This window comes from Catharus ustulatus, chromosome 3 (assembly GCF_009819885.2).
Source record: "Catharus ustulatus isolate bCatUst1 chromosome 3, bCatUst1.pri.v2, whole genome shotgun sequence".
In the NCBI taxonomy this organism is placed as follows: Eukaryota; Metazoa; Chordata; class Aves; order Passeriformes; family Turdidae; genus Catharus; species Catharus ustulatus.
Genome location: NC_046223.1, coordinates 22,751,833 through 22,778,557, shown reverse-complemented (window position 1 = coordinate 22,778,557; position 26,725 = coordinate 22,751,833). Strand labels below are relative to the sequence as shown.

Here is a 26,725-nt window from a genome sequence, read left to right as displayed (position 1 = left end):
TAGCGTTCATGAATAAGGCAAAATTCTGATAGACTTGGCTTTAGATATGTGCTGGATTCTTGGCTGGTTCAGGTAAGGGTGTCTGCTTGGATTTCCTCTGCTCTTATCTAATACCTCCTTTATTTGTTCCCACTCTCAACAAAAATTCAGGTACAAAACAAAAACACCTCACTGAGAGACGTGCCTACATAATGATTTCATCTTGCTAATATTGCCATTGTTCCCTCAAATAAATGTTTCAATTTTCCCATCCACAATTTGTTTTATATTTGCTCACAAAACAACAAGTATATTGTGAGCACTCATGTACACCCGGGAAAGTTGGTAGAATGGTGAAGCAAGGGCTGGCACCATGCTTTGTTTCCTTAGGCTTGTCATTCTGCCTCTAAAGAACTCTCTGGAGGCTGCTGCAGGGTCCATTCAAAATCTAGTTCTGCCCCAATTCCTTTGTTGACAAGGATACATTCAGGGATGCTGGGACCATCCCTGAAGCGGCAGGAGGGATACAGTGACTGTACCCCAGGTTGTGCAGGTTGATCTTTGTCACACAAAAGATAAGAGCTTAGATCACATCCCCAACCATAAACACATGGCTTGAGGTTGTGCAGGCTCAAACAGCTCTGAGGGTTGAATCTTCAACCCCTTTTGGGAGAGCTCTCACGATGTGAGTCAATGAGGCCATGGCAGCTGCTTGTCATAATTGTGAATCCATCCATAGAGCAGAACAGATCTGCCTTCACTCCAGTGTTCCTCTCATGTGAACAGGGCCAAGCCTTGAACTTGTGGTTTTATATTTTTGTGAGATTGTAATTGACTATTACACCACCACAGCTGCCCAAGCTGCCTCTGGCCAACTCTCCAGAAGAAAGGTAGGTAGATCAGCAGGGTCCATCTGTAACATGCACTTTACTGTCTGAGCCTTGTGTACGTAGCCTGTTCTCTCCCAGAATAAGTATTTGCTTCTAAAGAAGTCTAGGCAGGCAGAAATTAAATGCTGGAGCTGAGAGAAATATTTTGAAAATCACTATTAACTTATATTACAAACTTTTTGTATAGATGTGCTACTTCCAGAGTAACCTTGGCTGTTGCAAAGAACAAAATAGATTTTCAGATTTAGGGAGGTGATTCTGCCCCTCCACTACTCTCATATGAGACCCCACCGGGAATGTTGTACCCAGCTCTGGAAGGACAGGAAGGACATGGACCTGTTGGAGTGAGTCCAGAGGAGGCCACCAAGTTGATAAGAGGGATGGGGCACCTCTCCTGCAAGGAAAGGCTGAGAGAATTTGGTTTGTTCAGCCTGGAAAAGGCTTTGGAGTGACCTAATTGCAACCTACACTTCAGGGAAACCTACAGGAAGGATGGACAGAGTCTATTTACAAGGGCATGTGGAGACATGAGAAGGGGGAATGGCTTCAAACAGAGACAGAGTAGGTTTAGATTAGACAATAGGAAGAAATTTTTTACTGTGAGGGTGGTGAGGCACTGGAACAGGTTGACCAGAGAAGCTGTGGGTGCCCCATCCCTGGCAGTGTTCAATGCCAGGCTGGATGGAGCTCTGGGCAGCCTGGTCTAGTGGGAGGAGTCCCGGGCCATGGCAGGGGGTTGGAGATACATGGTCTTAAAAGTCCCTTCCAACCTAAACCATTCCATGACTCTATGAAATTATATCTTCTACTACTACTAAACTTTTCTTGAGGCCTTTTGTAGGATGCTCTGGTGCTTCAGATAAGACATTGACTACTTTCAAATGTTGTTGTAATAATTGTAAGGAATTTTGAAAACCATTGGTCAAGACGAATATAAAAAACATCAGCTGCATACATAATGTGGCCTGGGACTGATTTGGAAAGATGTGTATTTAGAAATAATGTGATGAAAAATGATAAGCATTCTCACACTTTTGCCACGATCAGGTATGATCATACCATCAACAAACAAGGGTAAGACTCTGGAGATGCCACATGCTATGCTTCCCTTGTTCTTTGTATGTGCTGCTTATAATTGAGTCCTTTTTGAGCCCGTGACAATTGCTACCTGAGCAGACAGCTGTGGCTTTACAGTGGTTCTGTGAGTTACTGAGAAAGGACCATTCAACCTGTGAAATAAAGGCCACAAAACCAAAGGAGAAAGTGCCTCTCTTCAGTGTGGGGCAGAATTATTGCCTTTACCGAGGTATCTGATACAAAGGTAAAATTAATTGTAAAACTCAGTTGAGATCAGTGCTGAAGCTCAGTGAAACCAGAATGTCACTGCAGATGTTTAACAAGACAGTTTTTCTATTTCATTTCCTGGGCCCTGCACATGAACTGTGATGCCAATTGCCTGTAAAGCAAGTGTTCTGGGAATCTTACAACTGCTGCAAGAGCATTGGTTCTCTTGGTGAATAAATATAGCCTGATATTAAAAAATCCAAAAGAAGGTGATATATAACCTCGGCCTTTTTATTGAAGGTAATAAAAGGATTAATTTAATGAACAAGGAATTTGTAGCAATCAATATATTTCTGGAATTCATCAACAATACACAATATATTAAAAAATTGCGTCTAAAAATCCTGTTCTTTATATGAATAAGAAGAAAAAGCTGCTTTAGCATAAGTAAAATCCTCAGTGAGAAGAAACCATATGTTACCAACCTTTCAAAATCCACATCTTTGGTCTTTTATATGCCTCATTCCATTAATCTTGCCTTTATGTAGACTGTAAGGAGGCTGGGATACTTGTATTCAAGAATCTAATTCAGTTTTCTATTCAACTGAAATAAGTATCCAGCAGAAGGGGACAGCCCCATGAAAAGCTCACCCAGACTGCTATTGTGTGGTAAAAAGAAGGTACATGGATGAGGAATGAAGTCCTGCATAGAAGTCTTCTATAAGTTACAGATGCTACTGTTTCCATAGAAAACTGAACCCTTGTTTAAGGATAAGAACATCATCTTCACAAATGCAAAGACACTGAGTAGGGTGGCTTAAAAGATGATATTTAAAACAGGTCGATGTAAAATGTCCCTCAATAGAGATATAATGACAGGAAAGAAAAATGCTTCTATATCCAGGAAACATTCTTATCAACAACCTTTGCTTAACAATTTGGGATTCCTAGGAAAAACTCTCCAGAAATCCTGGGTTTAGGTATGGGTGGAGAACAACTTCTCCCCAAAAACTCAAGTGTATTCAAAGGTATAGGCAGACAGAACTGTGGAGACAGTGACGGCAGAACTTGGATGCCTCCAGCTGTATGACTGGAGAGTGTTGTAAAGCAATCTCTATGACAGATCTCTAGGCAAAAAATCCACACTTTTTCAGCAGAGAAGAACTTAACCTTCCTTGCACAGGTTAAGAAAAGTCTACTGTTTTCTTAACTCTCAAACATTTTCAAAATACTACAGCTGCGTAGGCTTTTGTTTGGAAACCTCAGTTTTTGCTTTCTCAAAAATGTGTTTACTGATCCATTGGGCACTGTACACTTTCTAGATAATATTAAAATTGGCATCAGAAATCTGTTTCCTGTGGGGAAAATGGAGGGATGGGAACTTTGCTTTTACTGAGCTTTTTCAACCATTCAATGTGCCTTAGCCATGCATGGTTATTCTGTATGGATGTAATTATATCCTGTACTTCAGCTGTGGGTGTTTATTTGCATCTCTGCAGAGAGAGCACCTAGGGATGTACAACACTCATGAAAGACCAATGCCCTCATCCAGGCTGGTGGCAGACAGCGAGGCATCAGGAATGCACATCTGGCATAGTGGGAACAAGGCTCTGTTTCTATTCTTTGCCACCATGAGCTGGAGATGCTGAGGAATTTTTTTTGAGGTGCATTAAAATATCTTTGATGACAGAAGCCAGTTTTTCAAGAAAAAAAACTTTACTTGCAGAAAAGCACTGGTCTAACTGAAGCTTCCCATGGGAACCTGCATTTCAGCTCCACCACGGAGATAATAGGGCAACAACTTGGTACTGCCAGGCTAGCTAAGGTGCTGGATCAAGCAGAGTAAAACGTCTCTTGACTGTTCAGTATTCCAGGTGAGGGCCCTGGCATGCAGTAATCAATCTTCTGACCACCTGACTACCCGTGCAGTCAGCACACACACTTCCTTCTTACTTTAGTGCCAGCATTTGCCTTCCTTTTTTAATTCCTCTTCATCAGCATTGGCCTCTGATGCCCTTTGATGAAAGAAGAAAAGAGTATTATTTATCCAAAGGGAGAAAAGTAGCTCCTAAGAGATGAGAAAATGGAGATGGAAAAGTCCTGAAAAAAAAATATTTAGATAACCAAACAACTCTCAGGCAGCTCAGATGCACTTTCCCAATTCATTTTTTCTTGCTCTATCCACAAACATCTATTTTGTTCCTTGTGGCTGCCCCAGAAAGGGTTGTCCTCCTATTCCCAATGATATTTTTTTTCTTTTTCACATAGGAACAAGCACAGCCTCTTCTTCAGTTTACAAGCACATACTATAAACAGAAATATATTGTAGGAGTAAGTAACCTTGCTAACATATGCAAATATCGGAGAAGAACGTGAGGATTAGGTTAGAAAGGGTAAAAAAGGTTTAGTAATATATGAAGAATTAGTAAAAGCAGAAAAAGGGTGTTCCCACTGCTTTTTAAATCTGTCTTTAAATTATTTACTTGGCACTTTGACAGCTCACAATTTAAATTATTTCATTCATCTTAATATTTAATCACAGTTTTTAATTATACTAGTAACTTGAGGCAACTTCTTAACTCAGCAATAGCTTCACCTTCTATTAATAAATGGCACATACCCCTGGCTTTGACACTTACTTGCTGTGAGTGTTTCGGCTGTGGTAGAACATGCAGTTCAGGACACTGTTACTGCATCTTAAATCTCAAATCTTCTTAAGCACAGCATTTAACCCTGATGACAATAATTCAGCATAAAAATGTTCAGTATTTACTGTAGTTCTTAATGCTACTGTTGCTAAAATTGCAGGAGATCAGAGAAGTAGTACTTATAAAAAATTCTTACTCTGAAAGATATCCTTCCAGATGATTTTTCTTCTCAGTGTGGAAAAGAGACAGTCTGGTACCTGAGAGCTGTGGGTTGGAAGAATGTTACATCTCCATGTGTGGCTGGCAGGGTTTGGGATGAAGGACTTGGGGGTGTTTTTTTGAGCTGCATGCCAGATGAACTCCCTTGCTGGGATTACAGCGCTCGTGTGGCACTGGGCTGCATTGGTTTGGAGGCTGCTGGGGAACAGGGGCCATCCAGCCCAAACCCACGAGGGAACATTAAAAGATCTGGGGCTTGCTGAGCTATCTGCTCTCCCCATGGCTCTCTGACGTCTATGTGGCTCTGTGTTGACTAGGGAATGTGATTTATGGGTTCAAGAAAGTTGACCATCTTTCCCCTGAGCCTCTGAGACCAAACTCCTGTTTTTGCAGGCAGCACGTCAGATAAATATTTTCCCAATAAATTGGCCACCCTCTATTTTACAATGTTAAGTTTTTGTTCTAATCCTCCTTGAGAGATTGCTCCAAAAGCTGGCTCTTCTCTTGCTTTTTGTGGTTTCCAGCCAAAATTTATTCACAGAATAAATTCCGATTTTGTTGCCAACATGGTTCCTTAGCTCAAAAAACACTCTTTGATTGATCTACACACAGCAATCAGAGTCTTCTCAGTATTCATTTTGCCAGACTAAATGAGTTGAGCTCTTCCAGTTTCTTTTGACATGATTTATCTAGAAATCTTTATTGTTCCTCTTTGGATTAATTTTTGTGGATCACCGATGGCTTGAACTAAGTGCACTTTTCCCACTGACACTGCACCAGGGTTGGGATCCAGCACTCTGATGGCACTTGCTGGCCAAACCTCACCTCCTATGTACTGTTGATACTAACAAAAAAAATCAGTATGAGCAAAATGGTGGATTTAACGAACCTCTAATAAATTTGGTTAAATCAGACTACAAGGGCCGAGCTTACTGTGTGGCATATCTTTGTATTTATACAGTGTTAACATGAGGCTCAGGAAACAGGACACAGTGGGCCCACATGGGTAGTGCTGTTTGTAGGTCATCTGAAAGGATCAGTACCACAAATGTGTAATGTTTGGTAGCTTTCTGCTCAAGCAGTTGGCCACATTGGGTTCTATTTATAATGTACTTTCCCTATACACTTATTCAAGACATACTGCTCGTAAAAATTCCTTTCCTGTCACCTATGGCCACAAAGATTATCTTAGACTAAGGCTGAAGCAAGGATTTAAGCTCAGTTGGACTGAATAGTCTAAGTCAGAAGTGTAACATTTCCTGTGCAATGTGTTGCTTTGAATCAGAACAGATCAACACCAAAAGGAAGAAGAGCAGCATCAGCTTCCATTTCTTCCAAGCTCCAGCGTTAAATATCCCTGCTAAATATTTCTTAGTTTACCTCTTAACCATAAGAAAGATTCAGGGTTGTAAGATCCAACCCAGGCAATTGCAGTAATTACCACTAAGGCCACTCAGTGGTATCTGAAGAAGAAACAGGAAAAGTAATATGCATTTGTTGTCAGAAAAGCAAAAGAAAGTGTGAGGGATGAAGGAGTTGGAATAGCAGGTAAGGACTACAGCTAGTGCATCTGTACCTCTCATGAAATTCATCAGACAGAGGGATCAAAGAAATGTTTTTTCCCTTCAAAAAGAAGTTTCTAAAGAGTGAGGTGGGCAAAAGAGAGATACTCTTCTTTTTCCATTAACCTCAGACCAGAGGCAGTGGATGTAATTTAATAACCTACAATTAAAGAAGAGCAGTCTAATTACCAGTTTGTGATAAAAAAAAAAAAAAAAAAGTCAGGATAGCCACACTCTTTGAAAGAATGAAATTCTGAGAGGATTAGTTGTAAGTGAAATACCCCAGAGAGAAATTTATTTAATATTATTAAAAAAACAAACAAAAAACCCCTCCAAAAAAAATCTCCTGACTTTTGCTGTTTATGGGATCCTAATTTTGAGATCAGATTGCAGTCGAGAGATCAAAATTGAAAGAGAAATATGGAATGAGATTCTGACTCACATTTAGAAGCAGCTGTGTTAGTGTGCCAGTCTGGAGGACACTTTTGGATGAGAATGCAAGCTTTAGAAATAAAAGAGGTGATGCTACAGCAGATTGGGCTGACAAACAAGTCTTAGTAAAAAAAAAATAAAAGAGGCTGACAAAATAATTTAAAACCCCTTCAACAATTCATTTCTCATATGGAGCAAATTTTTAAGAAGTAATGTGAATGTTTCAGCTTGTCAGAACAAATGGGAACAGAGCAATGCCTGGCCTTTGATTGAGCTACTATTTTGCAAGAAGCAAAGCTATCTATGGGAAGCCGTAGCTAAAAGGAAATTAAGTATAAGTATTCTGCACAGCAAAATCTCTGTGGAGATTGCTCAGATTGAGCCTATTTGAGATGACTGAAAAGTACCCTTGAACATGAGTGGTATTGTTGCTTATAAACTGGATATTGATACCCAGATCAATACGAAACCTTAAATCAATTTGGAAACAAAGAAAAAAGCCCAGGTTGCACAGTGACAAAGTCAGTTCAATAACAACTGTATACAAACTAAATGTAATTTCAAGGCCTTGAAAACAGAATTTTACTTATTATTGAGGAAGACAGAAGCTGAAAATACATGTGATGCTTCTTCTGCTAGGGAGAATGTATAAGCTGGAAGGCCAGAACCATCTGGAGATAGAAAGAAAAACGGATTAGAAAACTCCAAACTAAATTAAGGTATAGGCAGCAAAGGAAAAATTAGGAGGGAAATTTCACATACACACAAAAAAGAAAATTAAAATTGTCATTATGGTTCTAAAAGAACACTGAGAAAAATATAGAATGGAAATTACATGTATTTAAAGATGTACATTATGAATAAAAAAGTTTCTCTCCATGGTAATGATATCCTTTATAGGTTTTGGAGATATTAGAAACAAATGTCTGTTACAAAGAAGAAAAATTCTGTCAGTGCACATTTACCACACAAAGAGATAAACCTCAACCTGTCAAAGGAAACTCCTTATATACAGTAATTTCATGACTATAAGGCACACCCTTTTGACTAAAATTTCCCCCCGAATCCGGAAGTGGGCCTTATAGTCCGGTGCGCCTTATGGTCGTGAAATTACTGTAGTGTTTTTCTCAAGTCACTGTTTTCTAGATCCCTTTGATAAAAACGGATATAACAGTACTTTTTCACCTCAAAGAATTACTGAAACAGTGAGCACTTCACAATGTTTAGTATATATACACTATTGTAATGAGGCCAGTGCACACATCTTAACTACCTAAACCTGGTAGTCTTTGCTAGAGAGAAAATTTATGTTAAGGAATAAATGAATAACTCACTTTGAATAATTGGCATTCTAAAATAATATGTGACTGGTTTTTGGCTTGATTCATACAGTGATTTAAATATGATGATAAGTGGTTTCTGTCGCAGTTCTGCTTTATCTAAACTCAAGATGCATACACTTTTTACAGGCACAGTTTGTGTTAGTGTTTGCCTTTTGTGCTTTCCTGCAGTGAGTATTTTCTGAGAGCTGTGCTCTGCTGAACACCCATGGCAACTTCTTAAGTGGGCAGGCTACTCCTGTGTCATGGCATGTGAAAGTGCTTCCCATGTCCTGGTGCTCAGAAGCAGGTGCAGGTTGACTGTCACTGCTTACTGGGGCAAGACCCAGGTGCGCCCCAATCCTTTGTCCCTGGATCCTGCAGCCCCAGTTCCCATGACAAGGGAAGGCCAGGCCCAGCTGGAAGATGAGCCACGGCATGCTGTAGCTGGGTGTTGGTCTGCAGGCTCTGTGCAGCAGGACCCTGGGGCGTGCCAAGGCACGCAGGGGAGTGTAAGCACAGACACTGACACACAGAATGTGAGAACGCACTGCTCCAGCTCTCCAGGCTTCCTTTGAAGTTGATGGGAATTTGCCTGAGTAAGGTACACATTAAAATGGAATAGAAGTGTTCGGTTTTGGCCTGTTAGGACATGGGTGTCAATAGAAAATGCTTCACTGCTGAAATCATAAGCAGCTTGCTAAATATTTGGGGCTTAAGAATACTCCACCCAATGGCTTGCCGGTTAGAACGTTCACAGAGAAGTAGAAGATGTGAGCGTAGATCTCCTCTCCTGTCTCCTGAGTGGATGTTTCAGCCACTGACTTGCACTAAGTGGTGTCTTTGTTCTCTCCCTTTTCTTTAATCTCTTTCCATTTTTCACTCTGTCCTTGTTAAGCACTGACAAAAACCCCATCAAAACAACACCTGGAATCTGTAGTGTGGACACTTCCTCGAGAGATTTAAATCCCAGAGCTTGACAGGGTTTAGTGCACTTCCTTTTCTTAGTGTTGGTCAGTGCCTAGTTGCTAGCAGTTCCTGGAAGACCACTACGAGTTCCTCTCATGGGTGACTGACTTTCCCCACACAGGGAACTCAGGCTTTAACTTTGGTCTGCATCTGCTGTGTTTAACTAAAACAAAATGCATCAGTGCAGAGCATGGTGACTCTTAAATCACTGTGTTGACTAAGCCCGATGCCCAGAAGAGCTGAGGTGAAATCACAAGAGATAATGACCATCAGAGAGAGACAATGATGGCTGATTTTATTTCAGTGATGTAAATAAAATGTGCTGCATCAATACACAGTAACAGATGAGATGTGAGTCTGGACTGGAAGAAAGACAGGGTCAGTTACCCTTGTCCTTCCTTATTGTAGACAACTAGACCATGTAATTCCTTTCACAGGCTGGTGACCCTCCAGCCTCCAGCCTGACATTATACATTCTGTATAAGTAGAGCTTATATCTAGGGTGTAAGTGCAATTATATATAGATAAATATGTAGGTAAAACAGACGTCTTGTATGTGCTAGTGGTATATTGAGGATGCATTGCAGTTAAGACATCAGTAATTGTTACATGCAGCTTCAGTGGTACTTTGAAAGAAACAAGGCTGGCTGAGACACTTGAAGCATAAGTTGTGCTTTTCTATATATAGCTTCCTGTTAAATATTCCACACAGCAGCCACTATGCTTATGTTCTTCCCAAAGTGGTCATTGTCGATGGCAAGCCATTCAGCACTTATTGACAAGTTGCTTTCTTGTCTAAAAATAGAGGAATGTGTGGATCCTTGTACACAGCAGGTAGTCAAGTATTAACGAAAGTGATTGATGATAAAAAGCTTGCTTTCTACTCTCCTGTCATCAACAACCTATTGGGATCAAGAGAACACTAGGAAAGAAATTAATCTTCCTTGAGTTATTCTAAACAGTCAACTGATAGGAGATTTCTTTGATCTCATTCAATTGAAATTGATTAATTCTGTTAATTACTCTGTTTGAACTGAGTTAGCAGGAAATTTCTGCGTGTTGCAGCATCCTTGATGGTTTGCCTTCTTGCATGCCAAACAATTAAACTTGGTAAAGAACGTGAAAGCAGATTATGTCAACCTAGTGTTTGCTGACTAAGACTGATAATGACTATCAGTATTAAATATCTGTAGAAATGATCAGATGTAATTTGTTTCTTAACTTGGATTTTTTATTAAAACTGTCATTGGTTAAAATATATAAACAGTCCTTGGGGCAGGAACTCATTAATTCTTCTGCCAAGGAAATGTGTAATCACTAAGCTAATGCATAATCACTAATGTTTTCTCTCCTTCTCCCTCTGTCCATTTTATTCCTCATGAATCCTTAATCCTATAGGAAGAACTGGGATTGCATTAGATTTCTTTAACACCTACTGGATTATGGGATTGTAATAAACCTAGGGCGTTCCCCCAAGTTTTATGCCATCTCCTTATTCCTGATGCCTGCTGGGAAGGTTCAGATTAACATTAATAGTGCAGGACTAACCTCTTATCTGGAATCTGTTCTTTTTCTGGTTAGCAAACTGAATCTTATGAGCTAGAGGAGATATTTGGAGTGCTCAGGAGTGTACAAATAGACTGACATACATTGAAGAATTTGCCACATACCAAGGACACGGCTGCTTCAGGTTTGTCAGCTGTCCTGAAATCTGTCTTTGCTCTATCAACTTTCAGTCAAAAAGAAAATTAGTTTATTGTGCTAAAATGTTATTATTTAAAAAATTATCTGTGAGTGTTTCTGGAGAGACATATGAGAAATGAAACAATAAAACATATTGTAGGTACATCTTATTCTAGCTAAGCTTCAAACTGGTTTGTCTTTCCTGTGAAGCTAGTAGGGACTTGGGCCAAAATAATTTCCAAAATACTTACCACACCCCTCTGGTGCTGGGATCCAGTTCTCTTGCATCCTGCCTGATACAGGTTAGTCTCTGTTCTATAAAGATACCTTTGGAGTGCCCTTCTGTGACACTGTAGCTCAGCTGGAAGTCAGCAGCTAATTGACTCTGAAGAAACCCTTTATGCAATAGGAAGGCAAAACATCCTGACAAGCTGAGTACTTGCTCTGGGGGTAAACAGGTTCGTTTACCTGTTTTCAGTAAAATTCTTTCTGCTGATGGTGAGGGAGGTGTAACTTGCTAAGCACCCATGTGAGTGTACTGCTATTTATAAAACTCAAGTGTAAAACTTCTTGTGCACAAATACATAAGTGAGAACAACAAATATGGCTCAGTAATATTTCCTAGAGATCAGATACAATCACAGGGCAATGCCCTGGAGTCCAGTAAACTGCTAGGATCAGTGATCTCTAAGTGTGGCTTGCTTGTACTGGGCTTGCTTGAACATTGGCGTGATAGGCTCTCTCCAGGAAGGTTAAAAATGTGGATTTAAATGCCTCTATGGAGAAGAATTGCCTTTATACAGAAGAAATAATTAAGTCTTGCAATCATTGAACTATTATGTAAAATCTGTGGGCTTTTCTTTTATTTATGTTTTCAAAGAAACCAGTAATCTTATCTACTGTTTGAAAGAAGTTTGTTCTGCTAGCCTTCCAAACAAACCAAATGAAGGGCTATTTTCTGGATCAATTGGGCATAAGAATTGGGCATAATGTTGAGCAACATGGTGGGAAGCTTGTTTATGTCCAGAAGCAGAAACCATACTCAGAAACACCAGTGGTGAAAACTGAGCCACACAGAAATTAAAATAAATTGCTTTTTTCAGGGATCACTATTTTGCTTCTAGACACCTCTGTCCATGTCACATGTAACGTCTTTCCCCTGCAAAAGGATATAAACCCTCTCAAAGTAGCTGACAAAAAGATAACTCCAGAACTGGAGGCAGCACTCACATGCCATGGAAGTACTATAATTAAGGCAATTTGCCATGCTGAGGGGTCAGGGTTCCCAGTCTGAGTGTGCTGCTGGGGAGACCATACCTGCCCTACCTTTGGAAGCTGACAATACTTGCTGCACAATGCTTTCCATGCAGCACTTTGCTCTCAATTCCCACACAGCTCCTTGTGTGGGGTTCTGCTGTGATGTACACCAGATATATCCAGAATATCCAAAGTCCATCACATCTGGATTACATGTATTTTTGTGGATTTGCTAGTAGGATGAAGGACCCACTTCCTGTGACCCTGTAAATTATGAGTAAGAGATGTTTTTTGGTTTTTTTCCCACAAATCTACTTTACTAGTTATAATATTGTGATCAGAGCTGACTTTCCAAAATATTCTAGCAATTTTTATGAGTAAGTAATATCACCAGATCTTCCCTCTAAAATAAATTGCCAATAAGTCCGCAAGAATCTGGTGCAAATATTCAGCCTGAGGCTTCTTTACCCACCGCTTTTGTTGTATTTCTTTCATTGAGATACTCTTACTGGATAAAGCCTTAGGTAAATTTTTCGAGTTGCAATCCCCTTAATATCCGAAGTTGTTATGAGAGAGAACATGAAAAGCTAAGAAAGCAATAATTTCAGGAATTGGTTTCTTTATGGCTTTTCTATTAACTTTTTCCTGGCAATCATGCTCATTAATTTGGTATACTCCGCTTTTTAACACACACACACAGACATACACACAAAAAATCACAGAAAGTTTACATAAATTGTTATAGGTGATCACTTACTCTATATTTTTTCCAATATAAACAATTTAGAAAAATAATTATTTTTATTGAAGAGTACCTTTTACACTAACATAATGATTTTTTTACAATTTTACTCACTTTTTTATGTGATGGGGCAATTAATCTTTTTGGGCAAATGATTACAAAAATATTAATCTACTGAGAATTTTAGAAATAGAACAGCTTTTATGTCCAGTCTGCTCAAATGTAATGGAAATTTCATAATATTAATTTTAGCTGTTTTATGTGAAGGGATCATACAAAATAACTTTCTCACCAGCCCTAAGTGCATCTGGTTCTATTTGGTGCCTGGGGTATTACATCTGGGGTATATTTATATTTGCTGTGCAAAGAGGAAAATATGGGCCAGTCTTGCCCTGTATTTTCTACCTATATTTTCCTTGGAGCTGGAGTCCAGCTTTTAATGTTCCCTCTACCAACAGAAAATAAAACATAAAACTATACAAGCCCATGACTGAGTTTCCTTGCATGCTTAACATCAGTGGCAGGACACAACAGAAAGACCTTTCTTCTAGAGAAGTGTATAGATTAGAAGCCACTTTAAAGCTGAAATGATGAGTATGACCCCGTAGCCTGTTCTCCTGCCAACACAGTCCATAACTGCCAGTCAAAGATTAAATCACCAAGCCCTGAATTTCAAGATCACACTTTGAAGAAAATAGAAGGAAATGCCTTCAAGGATGGAAGTGCTGAGAAATGCCAATGCATGGTGCATCTGAATGGCAGGAATTTATGTTTCCTGCTGCCCAAATAATTCTGTATGAAAACTGGTCTCTGCTAACCCAGCTTTCTGCCTGCATGGTGTTAGTGATATCTTTGTCACAGCAGCAAGAACAAGCTACTGAATAAATAAATAAATAAAGACTACCAAATGCTATCTTTCTTTAAAAAAATCTGTAACATTATTTCCAGACACATCTCTGTGTAGCTGAACACTGAGTTTGCCAGAAAACAGTCTCTTGTGCATATTTGAAAATAATTCATAGATTTCATTACACTTTCATGGCTAAAGCCAGGTAGAGTAGAGTCTGGTGGTTTTAAAACATAGATGATACTTAATGTTCTCCTTTTTCATTGCCTCATTTGTATTCTTTATTTCTGCTAGCAAGTTCTTTCATTAGCCCTGCATGATACTTATTTATTATTGCCAGGGCTATTTTCTCTTGTTTTCTCTCTTTTTTTTTTTGTTTTGTTTTGTTTTGTTTTTGTTTTGATTTTGTGTTTTGTTTCTTCCAAATCTTATTTGTGGATTACTCAAGAAGAAAAGCACTAATGCTGTTTTAGGTGATTTCTAGTCCTCTGTCTGTATTTTATTTAATTTTATTTTATTTTATTTTATTTTATTTTATTTTATTTTCAGGTTGTTGTGTTATAGGTCTGTGTCACTAATTCCAGAGTTCCTTAAAATGTGAATATAGTGCTTTACAAACACAAAAAGTCCTCAGCTCCTCAAGACATGGTTTAAAAGCAAGCTTAATGACTCAAGGAAAATTCCCTTTAGAGTCAGCACAAACTTTGGCCATTCTCATCCGGCCTGAGGTGTGCAGTCATATGTATCTTTTTTTCTTTCAAAATATTCCCTGCTCTTTTCCAGTCTGCAAAGACAATATGGAGATTAGGTTTCCATCTCATAAGTTGTCCAGTATCATCATAAAAATCAGTTGCATGGTTAGTACTATTGTGTGTGGACAGACAGATACAAAACCTAGATGTTCTCATTGTCAGCCTCCTGTGTTGAAGAGATTACAGTGGCAAAAATGGAAAACAAATTACAAACCAGCAATTTTGTAAAACATTTTGGTGATAACAGAAAAGTATTTTGTAATCATCCCAAAGCACCACTAGCTGTCCATCAAGGAGATAAGTAATTCAAAGTAGTTGTAAGGTTTTTTTCTGTGCATAAATAATCCAAAATAATGGTGACATATGCCAATTCACATTTATCATTGGTGAGAACAGCACTGAAAGTTAGTTATAATCATTGCTTCTGAAGCTCTCCAAGCACAATGGATTTGTGGAAACAAATATGAAAAAAACAGTGGCAGAACATGTGATGAATAAATCCCATTAGGTCTGATAACACGACACAAGCAGGGAGGAAACCCACTGGGAGATTTGCAAGTCAGTAAAGAAAAATACACACTCACAATATTAATTACAACAGTGAATGCTTTACGGGTTCTAAAACAACTTCCCTCTTACTGCAAGTGGATAAATAGATAAGGCTTACTAGCAATGGAAAGAATTAGAACATAATTAAGACTGACAACTCAGCTGTATGAAAATAGATGAGCACGTGTAAACATTTTTTCTGGTAATTGATGAGGTGAGAAACAATGGCTTTTCTGCTGAGTAAATAATTTGTCACACTGTAGGACAGATGCTCATGGTAGATATAGTAACTTACTAGATAGGTAGAACTCATTAATACCGTATGGTGCAGTTAACATGCAGGAGGGAAGGGATGCTGTCCAGAGGGACCCTGACACACTTTGGAGGTGTCACTCAACATGAGCTCTCAGCCCAGAAAGCCAACCAAATCCTGGGCTCCATCCAAAGGAACATGGCCAACAGGACAAAGGAGGTGATTCTCTCCCTCTGCTCCGGTGAGACCCCACCTGCCGTGCTGCATCCAGCTCTGGGGACCCTAACACAAGAAGGACATGGAAGTCCAGAGAAGTAATGAAGATGGTAACAAGACTGAAGAACCTGCTCTAAAAAAGACAAGTTGAAAAGTTTGAGACTGTTCAGCTCAGAGAAGAGAAGGCTCCATGGAGAACTCATAACAACCTTCCAGTATCTGAAGAGGCCCTAACGGGAAGCTGAAGAGGGACTATTTGTCAGGAACTGTAGAGATAGGACAAGAGGGAATGGGTATAACTTAGAAAGAAGAGAAATTTAATTTAGATATTAGTAAGAAATCCTTTACTGGGGGAGTGGTGAGGCACTGAAACAGGTGGTCCAGAGAAGCTGTGGATTGTGAACAGCTCCAAATCCTGGAGCTGTTCAAGGCCAGGTTGGATACAGCTTTGAGCAACCTGGTCTAGGAGGAGGTGTCCCTGCTCATGGCAGGTGGGCTGGGAGCAGATGGTCTTTGTGGTTGCTGCCAACCCTTAACGTTCAGTAATTCTGTGATTCTGCAGTACATATTCTAATTACTCTCTGTATGCTTAACTCATTTCAAAATGTGAATTAGGAGAGATCACATAGTTTTCAATGGGTGTGTTTTAGGACTTTACCATTTTTAGATGCAGGGGAGGGCTGAGTATCACTCAGCTTCAAGCATCTCCTGCCTATTGCCCTATCCCCAGTGCTGGGAGGGTGTGTTTTCAGCACGGTCACTTGGAGCAGCCTGGCATCCTTGCTGCCTGTGAAGAACATGGCCTGCCTTCTGGTTTTCTCCAAAGAGAAGCAGGCTGTTTGCCATTAGTCCCTCATTTAGTTTGAATTCCCACAGCGGGATACAAATAATGGTTTAATGGTGAAATACGGTGACATGGCATGGCCTTAATGTCATAATTATCCATAAAGAACTGACAGAGACCTTTTAATGTCTCCAAAAGAGTCAAGAGACAAGTAATTTGTAAGTCCTGCTGAATAAGTAAAATGAACCTTAAAATTAACTTACTATTTAAGTCCAGTAGTGTTTCTGCAAAGCTTTCTAGTAATAAAACTTAGCAGTAGCAGAGGTTTATCCTTGTCTTCAACTGGGTGTACAGGTTGGCCAAATTCTGAAGAGAGGCAGAGGTTTCCTGCTATCATGTGATGAGGAAGAGGGGATGCTGTGTTCAGCAGGTCCCAAAGCCTATAGCAATACACTGATCACAGACACAGGTCCCCTGTGGCCAATTAAACAGGTGCCCACATGAATAAGCTGCTGTTGAAGCCAGCGAGGCAAATGCCCTCACTGGAACCCCTGTCATAACAGTCCCTTGGGAATGTAGAAATTCTCGGCAACTAAATAAGATTGAATAAGGCAGGAGCCTGTGGTGCCTCCCATTACACAGCTGGTTAAAGGAGAAAAGCGTTTATTGCTCACAGAGGTGGGGGCTTAGCAGAAGGCTCTTGTTCTGGGCTCAAAGCAAGTGTTCTTCATGACTTCCCAAGGAGGGGATAGCTCCTGAATTAGGAAGAGGAAAAGAAAGTGTTAGTGACAGGTAAGAGTACAGTAATTTCACGACTATAAGGCGTACCCTTTTGCCAAAATTTGCCCCCGAACCCAGAAGTGCGCCTTATAGTCTGGTGCGCCTTATATGATCTACAAAGTTCGGAAATTTGCAAACCCAGAAGTGATAGCTGCGAGCCGCGGGGGCAGCCAGCAGGGCCATGGCTGCCAAGTGGAGGCGGGGCTGCGCCCCAGCAGGCATAGCCCAGCACCGTACAGGCGGGGAGGAGCCCCGGCAGCATGCAGGCGGGGAGGAGCCCCGGCAGGCATAGCCCAGCCCCATGGAGGTGGGGAGAAGCCCCGGCAGGCTTGCCTTGGCCCCATGGAGGGGACACGGAGGAGCGAGCGGCAGAGCCCGGCCCCGGGGAAGGGGCATGGAGGAGCGAGCGGCAGAGCTCGGCCCTGGGGAGGGGGCACGCAGGGATGGCAGGCATAGCCTGGCCCTGTGCAGGAGGGGAGGAGCCCTGGAAGGCTTGCCCCGGCCCCGTGGATGGGACATGGAGGGGTGGCAGGCATAGCCTGGCCCCGGGGAGGGGGCACGGAGGGGCGGGCGGCAGAGCCCAGCGCTGGGGAGGGGGCACACAGGGGTGGTAGGCAGAGCCCGGCCCCATGCAGGCAGGGAGGAGCCCTAGCAGGCTTACCTCAGCCCCCTGGAGGCGGGGAGGAGCACCAGAAGGCATGCCCTGGTCCCGGGGAGGCGGGGAGGAGCCCTGGCAGGCTTGTCCCGGCCCCAGGGAGGCAGCATGGAACAGTGGCGGCCATGCCCCGGCCCCACTGGGTACAGGCAGGCTTGGGGGCCTGTGGCGTCCCTCCTGCTGGGTACAGGTGGGCCTGGGGCCCATGGCTGCTGGGTTGAGGCAGGGCCTCAGCCAGAAACTGCACGGGGTGAGCTGGGGGCGGAGCCTCACTGCAAAAAAAAAAGTGCGCCTTATAGTCCAGTGCGCCTTATATGATCTACAAAGTTGCGAATTTTGCCGACTCCCGGGGGGTGCGCCTTATAGTCCGGAGCACCTTATGGTCGTGAAATTACTGTGCTTTTTACTTGAGAGTTTTAAATTGGTGTTTATAGGGTAATACTTCTCTGGAATAACTATTTCCTTACAAGTGGCCTCCTGTGCTATCAAAGCTACGTTTAGATCATCCGCAGCTGTTATTTCCATGAATATGGGATTGCGATAATTATCATGCAACTTTGACTTCCTCTGCCTGCTGTATGTGTGTCTCTCTTGTCTGAGCCTACTTTTAACATTTCAAAGAGTTGAGCAGCTTCCAGCAGTCACCGTCTGTGAGTGTTGTGGTCATCCCAAACTCATGCCAATACATTTTGAGACAGCATTTGACAGTTCTGTACTTTCTGAGTTTTTCTTATGTTAGCGTGAAATACACAAACCTGCTTATGCTAAATCTTAGAATTTTTTTTTTCCAGTTTGTTCAGGTCAATCTCCTTGGTTCAGAAGCAAATCCATTTGCTTGCAAGGCTGGAGATGTGTGTTTCAGCCCCTTTTATTACTTAATTTTTTCTGTGTTGGTTAGTGGGAAGTTTTGTCAGGGCTGCATTTAAGTGTGCTTGTTTAGCAAAGCTCAGGCCTGATGTATCAAGCTGGCCAAATGTCAGTTCCAAATTTGAGGGCAAAGTGGTCACATACAATATTCAAACAATGTGTGGTGTACATTGCAAAAAAAAAAACCAACCAAACAAAAAACCCCATATTGGTGGGCATGACTCCATAGAATACAGGCTGGTGCAGTAAAAGGCCTCCAGAAAATAGAAGTTGCTGTACACAATAGTTTTTACTGTAGGCTGCAAAAAGAATTATTGGTTTTCTTGCTGAATTTGAAGATCACTGCTGTTTGTGGAGCATTTATATCCCCACTAGAAATGAGAATGCACAGCTCAAGTCCACTCGAAGTAAGTGGTAAGATGAGGATCCAGCTGAGGGTTGCATCTGGGATCACAATAGGTGGAAAATATCAGCCAACTGAAAGTAGTCACTGGAGATATTTACTAGGTAATTAATGGAAGTAACTGCTTTCCCAGAGATAGCTCTTCAGGTCTTAAAGTTAAGGCACCAATGCAGTCATTCCTGGAGCAGATCTCAAAACGGTTTCTTCCCATTGGGTGGAATCCCTAAATTTAAGGCCTGCTCCCAACCCTCCTGAAACTGTTGGAAGACTGCCCATGGATTTCAATTAGTAAGCAATAAATATGACCCTTTTAAAGCTTTTAATAATAATTCCTTCACTCAAGGAAAAACAAAATCTCATTCCAAATATTTAGATTGCTAAAGAAAGGCATGTAGTACTATTTTCCACAGTATTTTATGGAGACACATGTCAGCATGGAGGAAAATGTTCACGCCTGTTTTCCCATAGGATGTTCAAAGAAATCCTGTGAAATTATTCTTTTCCGTGAGATAGGAACAGCCAGTGTTTATGTAGGCTGATGATTAAGAAATCTGCTGGAAAGAAAGGAGAAAATATTATGTTTTTGTTTTTTATTTGGGGGGGAGGAGGGTATTCTATACTAAAAATATTCAGGTGTGAGAATCTTTCATCTTTGAGCGTTCCTTGAGTGAGGGATTATCAGTAGTCAGAAGCAGACATTTCTCTTGTGTTTGAGTATGGGGCTGTGTTGATGAAGCCAACCCTGTGACCGAAGATCTGCTTGCCAGGGTTTGTTGGACAGGGCCCAGCCACTCTCATTACTCCACAAGTGCTCTGCTGGTTCCCAGGGATGGGCAGCAATGAGCTACAGCTCGCTCTGAAATAGCAGAGGCAGCTTCCTGCCCTGTGCTGCATCTTGTGGAGACTTGTGGACGCACTGGATGAGGGTGGTGTGATTGATGTTGCTGAAATCGGAATCCTAAGGAACTCAACATTACACTCATTTGTATTATGTCACATTGATATGGAGAAGCATTAAAATAAGTGACTTCTAAAGTGTTTGCTGATGGTGCTGCTGATTTAAGTGGGATTATAGCCCATTAAACACCCGATGTATGACTGTCTTTGGCCATTTTACAGATACAGCCTCTGGCTTTAAATGCTTGAGACTTACACCCATTTGTTACAGTGAGTAATTTTTTAGACTTTTTAGTGAGTGGTTGTGGGAGCAGTTTTTGGTTTCTCTTGGTAGATCCTCTTGTAGGAATTGTCTTCACACTCTTCACCTCAGTGTGAACAACTGACCCACGGATAGTGTCACAGGTGACAGATGACTGGGAAATAGGGGAGTTTGCCCACGGCAAAGATAGCAAGAATAATCTCTGGCTTTTTAGTGGCAGAAAGCACAGTTGAAGCAGCATTTCTGATGTATCTATCAGACTGAAATGGAAGAAGGCGGTGCGCAGGCGGTGCGTGCGATAGGAGAGCAGCTACCATCCCTGACTCCTAGATCCCACCTAGTTAACTCCTTGCAGCAACACGCCAGGGCTGCCAAGCACCGGGTTAAAATCAGGCCGAGCCGGGGAGGACGGAACCGCCTGTCCCTTCAGCCCCGCGCCGTTCTCCGGCGAGGGCCGAGGTGTCCCCGCTTGTCCCCGCTCTCCTGCTAATTCGGTGACATTTCGAACAGTTCAAAAGTTCACGGGGAGGCTCTGGCGAGGCGACCGGGTGTGGGGCTGGAGCGGGGACCGCCGGCAGGTCCAGCCTCACCGGCGGGGCTGGCCGGTGCCTTCTCCTCCCCTCTCTCTCACTCCTCTCTCCTCGCTTGTTTCCAGGCGAGACCTTGCTCTCCGCAGGTACCGCTTTGCCTTCCCCCGGCTCCCCCTCCATCCTCTCCCGGCGCCCCAGCAGCATCCGCCGGCCGCCCGGGCGGGCAGGCTGCGCGGAGCGGCACGGAGGGGCGCGCAGCCCCGGCGGGCCGGGAGCGGCTCCCCCCCGCCGGCGGGGGGCGCGGAAGGGGGCGCGGAGGGGCGGGGGGGCGAGCAGCGGTGCGGCTGCTCGCCGCCCCACAAAAGGCACCGCCGGGCTCGGGCTGCTCCGCACGCCCCGCGCACCGGAGCGCGCACGGACAGGCACACACACTCGCACAGGCACTCACACACGGACACACTCGCACGCACTCACACACACGGGAGCGCCGCGATGTGCGATGCGCGATGCGCGCCGTGAGGCACCTCGCAGCCGCGGGGCCGGGGGGAGCCGGCGGGATCCGCGTTGCCAGCCCGCCCGCCCCTGCCGCTCCCTCTCCTCCAGACCCATCTATCAGCCTCTTCCTCTCGGTCTGCTCCTGCCTTTCTTTTCTTTTCCCGTTTTTCTTTTTTTTAAGATTTTGATTTTTTTTTTTTTTAATTTGCTCTAACTGTATCTACCCAAGCATAGAAAAAATGCCTGCCCGTGGAGCGAGGAGAGGGCACCGGCTCGGTAAATAAGAAGTGAGTACGAGCACAATGGCGTGCCTCCCCGCTCCCAGCCCTGCGGATGCTGCATGCGCCCCTGCTTCCCCCGCACCGGACCCCGGGATGCTCCCCGCGGCTCGGGGCTCCTTTGTACCTTGCCTGGCTCCTTTCCCCTCCGTTCCCGGCCCCGCTCGCGCCGCGCCCCGGCTCCGCCGCCGGCCGCCTCGCCCCCGCGCCGCTCCCCGCGGCGGAGCATCCCAGCCGGCGGCGGCTTCCCGGGGGCTACCGGGGCTGCACCCCGCGGGGGCGGCGGGCGTCCCCCGGCGCACCGCACCGGCCGTGGGGAGGGGGCGGCGGGGCCGGCGGCGGAGCGGCGGTGCCCGGTGCCCGCTCCTTTGTTCGCCGCCGGCGGCCGCGGCGGGTCGGCGCTGCTCCGGGAGGGCTCGGCGGAGCTGAGAGCGCTCCCCGGCACCGGCCCTGGGGGATCGGAAGGGCTCGGGGGCTGCCACGGGAGAGAAGGCGGCGGCGGGAAAGGGGCTCCCCCCGCCAAGGTGCGGGACGGGGGGGCTGTGCCCGACCCCCGGGTGCCCGTGGGGCGGGGGCCGGAGCTGTGGGAGGCGTGACCGCGGCGAGCGTGGAGTGCCCGGCGCCCACCCCGTGGGCTGTGAGGGGTGCCCCGGGTCCCCGCTCGGCCCGGGCTGGGGCTTTCAGTCTCTCCCTGCCCCTTCTCCCGGAGCCCGCTGTGTGCCGGAGCCCGGCGGGTTCCCAGGCGGTGACTCTGCCAAGTACCACCGCCTTCCCTGCAGGGACGCATCCCCATCCCATCCCCGCCGTCCTGTGGGAGACTTTCCTCTGGATTTAGATCTGAGCTTTTCCCACAGGCGGCTGGAAGAGCTGTCTTGGCCATTTAAAACGTACTGGTTATTCAAAACAATTTAAATATAGCTTGTGTGGTCACTGCTGTGACCATCTTCCCACAAGAGACCTTTACCTGCACTTGATGTGGAGGATTTTTTTTTTAGTACTCATGTAGTTACTGGTAGTCACATGAGTTACCCAAGTACTTGATTAACACGCTCAGCTGCTCTTTTCCTAACCCGGTGGGTTTTTGTAGCTGTAAATAGAAATATCTGCTCTAACGCATGCACAATTCTTCCAGTAAGCACACAGGTGTTGTGCTACAGTTTTCTGAAAGGTGTAATCAATAAACAACTAGCCCGTTAAGACCACTATGATGAGCAAAGTCTAGTTTTTATGGTTGTGTCTGGGGAGTTTAGAAATGATCACACAACTGTTCTCCGAGAGCAGTTGTTGGAGCATAGGGCAAAATAGGTGAGAGAGACTAGGTTTTGTGTTTTCCTGATACTTCTGTAACACTGAGGTAGAACACAGCTGGAAAGCTGCCTAGCAGAGCTTGAGAGAACAGCGGACATAAAGAATCTCTGCAGCAAATAGTACCTTAGAGTAATTTAATGAAATGCAAGGGTGTAGGGGAAATCTGCTTTTGGAAATGATTCAATATCATGCGGGGGCAGACATAGAAAATATAGCAAATGTGCATGTGCATGTAAGATGGACACTACTACTCAGCAACAGATATGTTGTAAGGTGTCATGTGATTAAGAGAAAGATTCAGCAGTTTAGGAATTCCATTTAGAAGCAACAGAATTCGTGTAATCTTTTGGCAAGAAGTTTAGTTAGTGAAATCTGAGTGGCACTGTAAGCATTAACTTTCTTTTTCTATTTTTGCTAGTGGCGGCACCTGACTTGCTGGATCCCAAATCGGCCACTCAGAACTCCAAGCCAAGATTATCATTTTCCACCAAGCCTACCGTGCTCGCTTCACGGGAGGAAAGCGATTCAGCCATTAATGTTATGAAATGGAAGACAGTCTCAACAATTTTTCTGGTGGTAGTCGTGTATTTAATAATTGGAGCAACAGTATTTAAAGCCCTGGAGCAGCCTCATGAGACCTCCCAGAGAACCACCATTGTGATTCAGAAGCAGACGTTTGTATCTCAGCATTCCTGTGTGAATGCAACAGAGCTTGATGAACTGATTCAGGTAATCCATACCAAACCCCTCATCACCTTGCCTTAGAGGAACAAATTATATATGGCAGTACTGCAGTGATAAGGGGCAACACCTTGATAAGCAAAGCTCTGTATTGGCTGTGTGGTGTAACAAGTGTTAAGACCAGAAGTTGAGCATTTGCATTTTCATGCAAGGCCTCATGGTTGAAACGCTTATTGCTATTTTTAGGTCCAGTATTCTTGGTAGAGGGCCTTTTCACTGAAGCCTTCCCATTATGCTAATTAAATGATTATTCATCAGCAATATATATAATTAATAGTTCACAGAGGAATTGGTATATTGATCGTGCTTTACAAGTTCTGTCAATATTTGAAGTGCCTAATTCTGTGGAAGAAGCTACACCATCCATTCCCTTAAAGGACTCCTAATTTACTGTGATTTTATCAAGCTACCGTTCCTTCCAGCTGTATGTTTCTTTATATTGATTTTGTTTTAAGTACAGGAAAGTACCACGGACTTCCTACTTTGATCTTAAATCTCAATTTTCTCTACTTCTTAAAGGCACATCCACAAATTATGTACGTTGGTGTGTTCTTACTAACATGACTTTACCCTTGCAGGTCATTGCCTCAGAACCATGGGGGATATTTATTTGCAGAACTAGATCCAGAGCCTTATAAATCCCCTTCCAACTTAAATCCCATGTTCTTATGAATATCCAGTGGCACTGGAGGGAATAGCAGAGGGCTGCCAAATCACATCAGTTCTGGGCATGGGACAATGAAATGGGAGACTAGAGTGAATAGTCAAGAGTTGGAAAGGATTGACTCCTTCCCTAGCAGTGGCCATGAGGCTATCTGGGTCTACAGAGCCCAAGATGGGACAGGGAGAGCAGGAGAGGGTGTTGGGCACCTGGACTATGGCAAGCAGGAACTCTGGAGCATGCCAGATGCATGGGCAGAAAGGATTTCTGGAAGTGTTTTTGTCAGCAGCTATGGGTGGGAGTTTAGAAGGCGATTTTACCTCTGTAGACCAATCTGCCTTGAGCATCAGCATGGACATGGGTTTTTTTCAGTTTTAAATGTTGAGTTCTGATAAGCTGAGTTATTTTTACAGTACACTACCTCTGAATTTTAAAGGTAAGCTGGGAAAATGTCTTGTATTTTGTGATTTCTTCCCTGCATTGTTGCTAAAATGTGTTCCAAAGCTGCTACCATTTAAATGACTGTCAGACGGCTCCTCTCTCCATGAGTCCAACCAGGCATGCCCGAGGAGATGCTGCCAATAGTGATTTAGACGCTATGTAATAACCGTGTTCCAGCGGTTTGACCAGCAGAATGTGAGATAATCTTTCAGAGAAATATACAAGCACATTCTGATGAAAAATAACTCTTGTAGCTACTATAAATAGCCTCCTATGAAATTTTTAGGTCAGATACTGTACTTGTGAAGATAAAAAAAGAAATTTTTGAAGCAATATTATCTTACATCATCTGTGAGATGGACCTCAAGGCAAAAACTGTTGAAGTTTGCTCTGGAGTACTTAGATATTTTAGCATTTATGATTCTCTGCCCAGAAGCACAGATTGATAATAAAAAACCACTTCATCAGCATTCAACCCCCATTTGATGTTCTGTGTAAAATAAATGAGTTTCAGTACAACCATCAGAGCACAAATAACCGTATCAGCATTAGCTTCCATTTCTGCTAATGATCTTGCCTCAACCAGAAAAACACAGGTGTGTGAAACATGGGGAGGTGACACAGCCTCCCACAGCACATGGATGAGAGAACTGTGGGAAGAGTTTGCTCTGCATGCTGTTGGGGTAAATGGAAAACTTAATTTGCCCTTGTTCCCTTCTGCTTCCCTGTAAAGAGCCCCACGATGTGGAGGCAGGAGTGTGCTGTTATACTCCTTTCATAGGAGCAGAGCTGGGGCACAGGGAGCCTGTTTGGATATCTTGCTTTATGCAGAATAAGTGTTAATCAATGACATCAAATTGTTTAAGGGTTGGGACATTCTGCTTGCCTGAAGTAAAATGAGAAAGCAACGGTAAAAGAGAGTCTCAAATTCATTTTTCTAGGTCTAGCTACTATCTTACACATGGGGTCATATTTCTTCCCTAGTTGCCACTTTGTTGCAAAAACGAAATTAGTGAAATACATTTTGTCTCCCTGGGGTTATGTCTGACTGCTGCTACAATATAATGCAATGTTTCTTCAGTTTTTGTTGGATGTCTGTATGAATAAAAATAAATAGTGCATGCAAGGAAAAAGTAAATGTTATTTAAGAATTCACTGAAAGCTCTAAAACTGAAAATTAATATGTACTAGAGTAGAAGGGAGCTGGAAAGATTAGTTTGTGTGAAGAAAATTACAGACCTTACAGACTATAATGTCTTCTTTAATCAAGTATTTACCTTGAGTCAAACTATAATGAAATTCATTGCAACTTTTTTCTTTGAACTTCATGTTCTGGGAATCCAGATACTGTTTTGGCCCTTTCATGCTAGTCATTGCTCAAGGTGCTTGTCATACCAGGCTTTTTCAATCTTCACAGGCTTCTGCTCTATAATTTTTCCTTACTCTGAAACACACTTGACAGCTCCAAGACTGCCCAAGATGGGCAGTACAATATGTGGTAGCATGTTCAGGTGAGCACATCAGAGACTAATTGGAGAGCACAAATTCAGCTAAAAAAAATTACAAGTGGAATGACAATCTAGTTTCCAGCACCCAGGAGCCATGGATTTTCCAGCACCTTGGCTAAAATTTTCCTTTTGTCATAAAAGAGAGTTGTGTGTTTCTATAAATACACACAGGATAGGGATTTCCCCCCTCCTGCCTTTTCCATCCTTATTTGATCTCACCAATTCCCAGAACCTCTCCTGGTACAACAATATATACTGTTGCCAGCCCTTCAACAGGCACAGGTTTATTCCCCGGGTTTTGAATTCCTGAAACTTTGTATTGTCACATTGATTGTGTGGCTCCTCTGGGTGTACTAGGTGAGAATTATACTTTTATAGATATCATATATTTTATATAGATGCAAAATATGGGATAACAGAGAGCTGCTATGCATCCTAGAAAATGTGCAAAGGTAATGGAATGGAGTGCTTTGAGGATGGCAGTGAGGTAAATTCAGCTGCCTCAGAAAAAGGA

The 26,725-nt window shown here is 43.2% G+C and overlaps 1 protein-coding gene across 2 annotated transcripts in view; it reads left to right on the top strand.

Annotated features, from left to right (window-relative positions):
- The window catches only part of KCNK2 (potassium two pore domain channel subfamily K member 2), a 128,552-nt gene that overhangs the window by 31,039 nt on the left and 70,788 nt on the right, over nucleotides 1–26,725 (top strand). Inside the window, exons 1-3 of one of the 2 annotated variants that reach the window (XM_033055112.2) lie at nucleotides 20,604–20,925; nucleotides 21,504–21,561; nucleotides 23,279–23,589. In XM_033055112.2, coding sequence (XP_032911003.1) covers nucleotide 21,561; nucleotides 23,279–23,589 — 312 coding nt within the window. In that variant the 5' untranslated portion in view covers nucleotides 20,604–20,925; nucleotides 21,504–21,560. Of the gene's footprint in view, nucleotides 1–20,603; nucleotides 20,926–21,503; nucleotides 21,562–23,278; nucleotides 23,590–26,725 lie in introns of those variants that run through there. The other variant, XM_033055111.2, reaches the window with a different exon arrangement.